This window comes from Populus alba, chromosome 1, assembly GCF_005239225.2.
Source record: "Populus alba chromosome 1, ASM523922v2, whole genome shotgun sequence".
In the NCBI taxonomy this organism is placed as follows: Eukaryota; Viridiplantae; Streptophyta; class Magnoliopsida; order Malpighiales; family Salicaceae; genus Populus; species Populus alba.
In genome coordinates, this window is record NC_133284.1 from 49,088,070 (window position 1) to 49,097,359 (window position 9,290).

The 9,290-nt window shown below is 33.6% G+C and overlaps 1 protein-coding gene and 3 non-coding genes across 5 annotated transcripts; all 4 read right to left on the reverse strand.

Moving 5' to 3' along the window:
* Positions 1-1,707: 1,707 nt before the first annotated feature.
* LOC118040954 (small ribosomal subunit protein uS14m) lies at positions 1,708-4,221 on the reverse strand. 2 transcript variants are annotated; one of them, XM_035048036.2, is made up of 3 exons: positions 4,078-4,221; positions 3,891-3,971; positions 1,708-2,231 (listed from the first exon to the last, which is right to left on the reverse strand). In XM_035048036.2, the coding sequence occupies exon 3, from the start codon at positions 2,208-2,210 to the stop codon at positions 1,899-1,901; it is 312 nt and encodes a 103-aa protein (XP_034903927.1). In that variant the 5' UTR covers positions 2,211-2,231; positions 3,891-3,971; positions 4,078-4,221; the 3' UTR covers positions 1,708-1,898. The 2 variants fall into 2 exon arrangements, with proteins under 2 accessions (XP_034903927.1, XP_034903928.1); XM_035048037.2 differs by having other exon boundaries at positions 3,891-3,962; positions 4,078-4,157.
* A 1,946-nt stretch (positions 4,222-6,167) lies between these two features.
* LOC118040975 (small nucleolar RNA Z161/Z228) lies at positions 6,168-6,265 on the reverse strand. The gene has a single exon (XR_004686227.1). It is a non-coding gene; the product is annotated as a small nucleolar RNA Z161/Z228 (small nucleolar RNA).
* Positions 6,266-6,679: 414 nt separating this feature from the next.
* On the reverse strand, positions 6,680-6,755 carry LOC118040977 (small nucleolar RNA R21). The gene has a single exon (XR_004686229.1). It is a non-coding gene; the product is annotated as a small nucleolar RNA R21 (small nucleolar RNA).
* A 373-nt stretch (positions 6,756-7,128) lies between these two features.
* LOC118040976 (small nucleolar RNA R21) lies at positions 7,129-7,213 on the reverse strand. The gene has a single exon (XR_004686228.1). It is a non-coding gene; the product is annotated as a small nucleolar RNA R21 (small nucleolar RNA).
* Between the last annotated feature and the right edge of the window lie 2,077 nt (positions 7,214-9,290).

A 9,290-nucleotide genomic window follows, 5' to 3' on the forward strand; every position in this document is an offset into this window, starting at 1 on the left:
TTTGGCTTGTGAGTGGGGCGCTGTGAGGAGAAGGGAAACTGGTCGGTGCAGGGTCGTTGCTACATGGGGGAAGGGGCTATTACAGACTCGCAAGAAAAAGGAAAAAGTTGGGTTACGGGGAAAAAAAGGTGATGACAGAAAGGAGATTACAGGCTGCAGGATGGCTGGGGGTGGAGGCTGGTTAGCCATGACCGGTGGGGTGCACAGCTCCGGCAGGAAGCTATTGCACCGGCAAGATGAAACAGATATCCTTAAAAGACTATAGTTAACCTAAAAATAATTTTTGTTATAGTTTTGAAACATGACTTAGAGATCAACTCTAGGTAAGGACTGAGTTTCGAGTTGGATTAACCATTGACTCGGATCAATATAAAAATGAAAGTAATTATTATAATAATTTAAATACTTAACTCAGGTGTCACCCAAGATTAGGACCTAATCACGAGTTGGGTTGACCATTAACCATGTCAATATAAGAATAAAAATGGTTATTATCATCATTTTAAAATTCAACTAGAGGCTAAGCTAGTTCACGAGTTGAGTTGACCATTGACTCGAATCAATGTAAGGATAAAAATTGTTATTATCATAATTTTAAAATCCAATTTGGGCGTTGACTCGAGGCAAGACCCGAATCATGAGTCAAGTTAACCATTGACCCGAGTTAATATAAAGATAAAAATGACTATTATTATTATAATTTTAAAACCTCACTTAGAGGTCAACCCGAAACAAAACCTAGGTCACGGGTCGGGTTGATCAATAACTCAAGTTAATATATGGGTAAAAATAGTTTTTATTATGGTTTTAAACCCAACTAGAAGGTCAATCCGGGACGAAGTCAAAGTCACAGATCAGGATAGTCAACCTAGGTTGACATGTTGCAACATAAAAATAACAATTGTTAATATTATAATTTTAAAAACTCATCTTGAAAGTCGACCCGAGACAATGATTGGGTCACAGGTTAGGAAGGTCAGCTCGGATTGATCTAAATTAACGTTAAAAAAAATATTATTATAATTTTAAAAACTCAACTTGAAGATTAATTCAGAAAAAATTATGGATCATGGATTGAAAATATATAAATAAAAGTAATTATTATTATAGTTTAAAAATATAATTTAAAGATTAACTTCGACTTATTCAATCTAGTTCGGTCAATTCGATCCAGCATACCAAACATATAATCCAGCATTCGAAACACACCAAACATATGCAAACAATAGTTTCTTTTTTCAGATTTCCAGTAAAAAATGTTCTGGTCACGCATCATAAATTCATTAGACTATTCTGTTTTAGATTATCACATATGCAATTTTGAGTTTTGCTGGCGTCAGTTGGACTTGAGTATTGATCCCTGCAAATGTTGAATCTTATTTGTTCTTCCAAGACTTTAAAGTGCATAGAAGAGCAGATATAGTTGCCAACATCTTTAAGATGACGCTTCTTCTGTCAAACCCTCTGCAGTTTTTGGCCAAGAAGGTAAGGGATCAGGCTCCTGTATTGTTATCTATGGGATAATATTGGTTTAACTTGTACACCATTCTATGCGTAATGATTCAGTTCCTAGAGGCACGGATCACAAATGTGTGCCTTGACAGGGAAAATACAGAATGATGTGATGAAAGAATAGTCTAGAATTTTATCAAACAAAAAAATTTGAAGGTTATGCACAAATCAATTCCAAATGCTACAGATAGAAAATATAAGAACAGGACCCATCTTTATTCTAAAATCAAAAGCACCACCAACAAAACATTTTCTCAAGTCAAAACTGTAAACTGCATAATATATTTAACAAGACAATACTCCAAGTTGAGGATATAACCCATTACATCCTTTGCTCGAGCAACACTAGCTGTGAGCCAATCCAATCCATGTCCTGTTAATCTGGGTTACCAGGACGCCTTCCTTATGCCCTCCAACAGACCTTGGCTTGCCAATGAACGGAAAACAAGACGAGACATCCTAAACAGCTGATAAACACCACGAGGACGACCAGTGAAAACACATCGGTTTCTCACTCGTGTAAAGGAACTGTTCCTTGGCAACTTGGCCAGCTTATATGCATGTAGCTCACGCATCTCCTGAGGAAGTGTGGGATCTCTAACAAGTGCCTTGTAAAGGTTTCGCTTCAATTCAAATTTCTCTGCGAGCAAGCGACGGTGGTTATCTCTTATATTCCGATTCTCTTTGCGTACTTCCATCTTAACCAACAGGCTTCTCCCCTAAAAAACCAACAAAACACAATAAACATAATTCAATAAGAAACTTTTCAAATAGAAAAACTTTAATCATTCAGTAATTATTTCAAATCATACCGCGTCAAAATTTAAAGAACAAAATAAAACAACAAACAGAAAATTATCAAAATGCAGTCGAAAATCTCCATTATTAAAAACAGCTAAAGTATGACCTTAACCGTACAACGATGCGCAAGGGTAAAAGAAAACTTTAAGAATCAAACCCAGCATAGTCTGTTACTCAAGAAAGAAACCCAATCATTGCCAACTGCAAATCGAATTTCTAAAACAGAGTTCCACTATAGAAACCTTTAACAATTTACAAATTTCAGAAAAATAAACCGTTTATCAAAATCTTACCTAGGGGGGATTTCCATGGCGAAAATAGCAAGATCACACATTGGTAGACAAAGGATTAATTAGAACCCGACTAAGCATCAAAAACCCAACTTTTTCTTAGCAAAATGATAATTTCCACAACGAAAATAGTATGTGCTAGAATGCAAGGATTGATTAAAACCCAGATGCATTTATGGGTTTTGGGATCCAACCATTTCCCTAGCTGTTGCTAAATCTATTACTAAAATTTAATAAACATGAACACCAGAAAAATTACAAAGAGGACAGTGAACCAAATTTAGAAAAGAGCAAGACCCGAGTTAAGTGATAACATAAATCTAGTCCATACAAAAAAAGGAATAGAAAAAATCCATTAAGAAAAAATTGCATGCCCAAATAAAAAATTACATAAAATTGAAAACCCAGATCTAGATTACTCACAAGTCAATAGGGGAAGGGAGTGGAGGGGTTAGGGTTTTAGTGCTGTAAGAAGATGGAAAAAGTGGGAGGTCTGTCGAGAGGGTAGTGTCACACCAAAATTCAAATCCTCTCAATAGGCAACACTAACGTCATTAGTCGACACTAATATCATTATTCTCAAGAAAATGTCTACAAACATTAAGGTATGAATATATGGTAAGTTTTTAACCAGATCAAAGAGAGTGACCTGGTCTCAGGCTCTTAGTACATCGAATTAACTTAGAATGGGAAAAAAAAAGCATTTATAACATCAAGGGTTATGAGATCATGATCGTGAAGGCCTTTATCAGAAATTTTTTGCTTCTTCGTCTAGAGGTGAAGGTAAATTTGAGGCTTGGGATGATAACGAGACTCTGCCATCTCTGTTTTCAAAAGGCTTTAAACAGACAAAGCCATTGCAAAAATCACCAAAACAACCAGCCATAATCCTTCCATTGTTCTACGCTTTCTCACTTATTAATTAATTACTACCAGAATTTGCATTATACAAGTTTTGCATTTTCCCCTCCTGGAGGAGAGTAGGTGGTGTAAAACAGTCCATTTCCCACTCACAACGCTTATTTTCCCCTTTTCATTTCTTATGGTTTCTGCAAAAGACATCAGAACAGATTCTAGATACAAGTTTTGCATTTTCCAGTCCTTCAATGCTTTATCAATACTCTTCTGTTCAACTAGAATAGTACCTTAGCTAAACTGGTGAGATTCTCACATATGAGAATTCCCGAACGATAATCTAATAAAATGCAAAATGAGTCTGCAACCAACAAAATCTTCAGCTTCTGCCACATGGCACAGCCTAGTTTAAGGGAAAATGAAAGAAATTACCTGCAAGGTGCTACTATCAAACTCTCCAGAGGAAAGGTCAACAAGAGGTGCACCGGTGTTTCGAATGTCCAACTTCCCACCCTTACAGTAATAAGAAAATCAGAATGTCCGGTGATCGGTTCCTCCAAAGATTTTAGCATACAAATATAATTAAGCAGAATTGAACACAGAGACACAATAGACCAACCTTGGGTGCAGACTTACTGCCGCCGACAGGTCTGCTGGAGATTGGAGAGTACTGGAGAGCAAGAGGGACAGAAAAAGAGAAGGGAGGATTCGGCTGGAGAGTTAAGTGAGAAGCCCTAGTTTTTCTTAGGTGGGTATAAATGTAATTTTCTTGAACTTTAAGGTCATGTCTATATTCCAGATTGGGTACGGGCAGAGTTTTGGACCGGACAACGCACTATCCATACTCTACCTATACCCAAAAAAAAAAATCATATTTATTGAGTTACAATAAAATTCGTATCCCTACTATTATTATTATTATTATTATTAAATATGGTTTGGAAACACAATGTAATTTATTTATTTTAAATTTTAAATTTTAAATTTTAAAATAATAATAATAATAATAATAATATTTTAATATTTTTAAATTATTTTAATATAATAATATTAAAAATATTTTTTAAAATTAAAAAATATATTAATATATTTTTAAATAAAAATTATTTTAAAAAATAATCATGCGCTAAAATATCCTTTAACTGTGTACGTGGCTTATGCATTGGGCCCAAATATCCAGTAATATTGTGCCAGCTCAAATGGTTAAAACATTCTCTCTTTTTTTCTTTGTTTGCCAAAAACGCTATGATTTTGTCTTAAAAATAAATAAATAAATAAAAAGGATATATGGGCTATGATTTGAATTATAAACCACTTGTGAAATTACATTTGTTTTTATTCAATAATATATGATTTTTTTTTTGGTATTAAGAAATGAGAGGTAGGTAAGTTATTTTCTATTTTGCTATGTACTCAAACAATAATTTTTTTTTATTTTTTAGCCTAAAACTAGATTATTGTCGTACTATACTACAAGTCATGCCATGTTATTTTAATGTAAAAAAAATATCAAATAATTTTTTTATAATTAATATTGAGGTAACAATATATTAAATTAATTCAAATTAATTTAAATTAATTTATCAAATTTATAATATAAATTAATTTAGATTAACTTATTAAACTTAAAAAATCACTGCCTTAAGCGATGCTTGATGGCTGGATAAACCCCATGTATCAATAAGGGTTTTTTAATATTTTTAAATAAATATAATTTATAACAATATTTCTGAATGTAATTAAAATTTATAATAAAAACAATACAAAATAACAAAAAAAACCATGGTAAGAGACTTTAAGGATATCAATTTATAGTAATTACACTGTTAAAAAAAACTTAAAAGTATAAAAATATCCCAAAGAAATAGGCATCAGATTATTTTATTTCAGAATTAAATAAATAATTTTATTGTACATTTAAAAACAAAATTACCATCCTACTTCATACAATTCAAAAAAAACAATTATATAATAGTCAAAAAACCACTTTACCATCAATGCCAAGTTCAAAGTTTTAACTATACTATTACAATTATTACAATGAATAGTATTCCACGTCTTGGGACTCTGGTAACTTTCCTTCAAATTATCACGGGTGCCATTACACTACATTGAGGTGACGGGTTCCAACTAGAAATTCCAGACTAGCTTCTTAAAGATGAAAAACTGCAGCAGGAATTACTTAGAAACCTGATACAGGAGAGGAAGCATGGCAGCAATTTTAACAAGTAATCATCAATTTATTTGTCTCTCCTCCTCTGTAGCAACTTTTTTCTTTTTCTTTTTTTGTCCATTAACAGCTCCTCCACCTTTAAAAACCTCCCACTTCCAAGCTGGCAGCACCAACGGAAAGTAGTGCATGCAGGAATGGTGTACAGTAATGATGCTTCCCGGACATATAAATAAATTGTCAGTGAAGAACGACACACAGATGCGACGATCCTTGAAAGAAATAAACAAAGATCAACATGTAAACTCAACACAGTAATGCAGAATATTGATTATTTAACAGCAGTAAGAACCAAAAAGGCATTTGAAAATAAACATGCTTGCAGAAACTTTGGCAAATGTTGCTACGTAATAGGCACCAATTAAATGTGAACAGAGAAGGAGAAACAAATTGAAGACAGTTTAGAATGCAGTTGTTTTACTTGCTATCATTATCAGTATCTTTTCTTCCTTGAATAAGTTCTTATAATAGAGAGATGAAACCATCAGGGGCATTGGATAATTGAATCAACACTGAAACTTGAAGAGTCTCAGATGACCATCGTGAGAAATTTACATCCAAATTCATCATTTGGTTTCAACACGTCATGTAGGACTCAAGTGAAGAAAATGAAAGCACGCATAAGCAACCATTTGTTCTAGCTTTGAAAACATAAATCAACTTTCTGAAATCTTTTTCCTGAATCTTTTTGACATGAGAACATATCCACTAAAATTTTCTTTGGTCATAATTCCACAAAGGCATTTCAGAATCTGCTACTTCCTAGGCAAACAAAAGTTCTCCGTCCCAACCCAAACTTCTGCATTCAACAAACTCATTTAACAGTACATGATTCAGGAATGAATATCATATAATAGCACAATATTTCACATGGATACGAAACAGGAAATTGCAAGCCAAACGGTATGTTATAGCAAGCAAGAGTGTGTGATCGTGTACAAACTTAAGATATTGTATATAAAATGTACAAATAAACAAGAAAGATAAAATGTATCCCTCAGATACATTGTTCATCAAGCAGAATCAGTTCACTACTTTTACTTTCAGTTCTATTCTTCATAGGGACACAAAACAACATCACCAGGAAACCAATAACAAATGGATGTATAAACATATACACACTTTAATTCAAGAAAATCATTCATTTTCCATAGTTTATCTTGGACAAGCAAATATTCCTTAATTTCTCCGTATTGGGAATCAACAAAATGATTCACCAATCCAATTCACATTGTAAGACCCATCAAAGCAAACGATAGAATCTCAAAATAAAAACGGGCGTTTCCAATGGGTCCAAATCACGAACTTCTTAAGCCATTTTGAATGGACCCAGTAAAAAAAATCCGACTTAAAGCAAAACCCAATTTTTTTTAAACAAGAAAACTACTTTGCAAACATATTGAACAAAGAAATGACAGAAACCGAACAGAAGAAGTGGCACATCCCTCAGAATTGGTTAGCGATCATCAATGGAGATCAGCCCATTACTTTTAATTGAAAAATCAGTTCACTCTTCATAGGGATACAAACCAATGGAAAATCTCACGAGTAGAGTGTTAGTGAAGAAGATTGATTAGCTTTTGTATTTGTAGAAACAAGAACAAAAATGGCAGCGCTTTCAATATGTTACTTACTGTTTTACCTCCTAAACTTTAGCTTTATATTTTTTTCCAATATTATAATTTAAATAAATAAATAAATTGAAAATATTTAAATTGACAAAGCAAACCAAGAAATCTAGTGTTGGGTCAGGGGCGGAACTAGAGAGAGGCGGGCCCCTGCAAAATATTTTGAAGTTTTGTATTTTTAATATTTAAATATAATATAATATAATATATTTTTAATTTAAATAGATAAAATTTATAATAATAAATTATATTTTGAGTTTTGGCCCTCCCTTATATCATTTCATCTCCATCCCTGGTTGGGTCCTTTTATATATCACTACTAAAAAATGTAGTAATTAGCAACGGACTACTCCGTTGCAAATAATATTAAAATTCGTTGCTAAAATAATTTAGTAATGGAATCAGCAACGGTAAAAATCGAATACAAATTTATCATTGCTGATTTTTTAGCAATGGATTTATCCGTTGCTGATTTCACAGCAACGAAAAATCCGTTGCTTACAATGAGCAATGAATTTTCTGTTGCAAAACTAGCAACGGATTCTCCGTTGCTCATTTTAGCAACGGATTTAGTTTTGTGCGGATTGTCCGGATAAAAGAGCTGGATGACAACAATGATGACATGCTCAGCACAGGCTAGGAATGCCAGTGGTAGCTGTACAACAATAACTCAACGCTGACTTAGTTTATTCGCCAAAAACTGAAGACTCAAGAACGATCGATCAATGTATTTGTGCAGGCAGTACAAAATTATTTTTTAAAATTTCTTCTATCTGCAACATTTTTCAAAATTATTTCTTCGAGCTCCAAAATCTTAAACCCCATCTGCTGGTGACCTGTGACACGTCAAGACTTTGAGCTTGTCCACCTCTGTTGAAGCTCCACCCCAGAATATAGTGGCTGCTAGCCACTGCTCTAGTAGATGAAGAAAAACCAACGTACATAGAATCCAACATAACAGAAGAAAGATCGAGAGATGTTGACAGGAGAGGCAAGGTTGGTTTTGTTCTTGTGACAGTAGCAGCTTTGAAAAGGAAAAGGAAGGAGCAGTTTTGAAAAGGAAAAGGAAGGAGCAGCTTTGAAATCCAACATAACGTACATAGGTTTTTGCAATTTTGTGCATCTCATCCATTCCTCATCTGAAAAGGAAAAGGAAGGAGCAGCTTGAAAGGAAATAAATTATGGGATGGGAAGTAGCATGAACAAAGAGAGCATAGAAAATGGGAGTGAACCCTTCTCCTTGTTAATTATTCTTACCTTCTCTGATCAGCAAACCCAGATGCTAAGATGCCTCCTTTCCATCTCCATACATCTTCTACAGACTTACCCTCCTTCCTGTTATGGTAAAATACTCTCTCTCTCTCTCTCTCTCTCTCTCTCTCTCTCATGAATGAATGAATGAATGATAGAGCTGCTCAACAAAGGTGGAGTAAATAACAAAGAAAACAACACATGAAAAAAAGAGGCAATGAATTTATATTAAAATTTAAATAATTATTTTTTTAATTAGCAACGGATTTTTCGTTGCTAAATTTCAATGTAAAGTTTGCAATGGATTTTCCGTTGCTAAAATTCGTTGCTAATATTAAAAAAATAATAATATATATTTAATCTGTTGCAAATCTGTTACTGAATTTAGCAACGGAATTATCCGTTGCTAAATTCAGATGCTAATAGCCCCATTTTCTAGTAGTAGACACACTAACAAAAAAACACTGCTGAAATGGCATAATTTCAAATTCAAAAGCACTGTCAAAATCAGCAACATTGATGAGATCGACATTGTTGATAGTAATAGACAGTGTCGGCAAAATTGATGGCAGGGGCTAAAAACAAGTTTGGATAATGGATAGTCTAAGATTTGACAAAAACACTACTTAAATAAAGGACAGTTCAAGATACATAACAAACACAACAAATTTGGCAACATAGACTGGCAATTACACAGCAGTGTTGATGGGTTGTTACAACAGT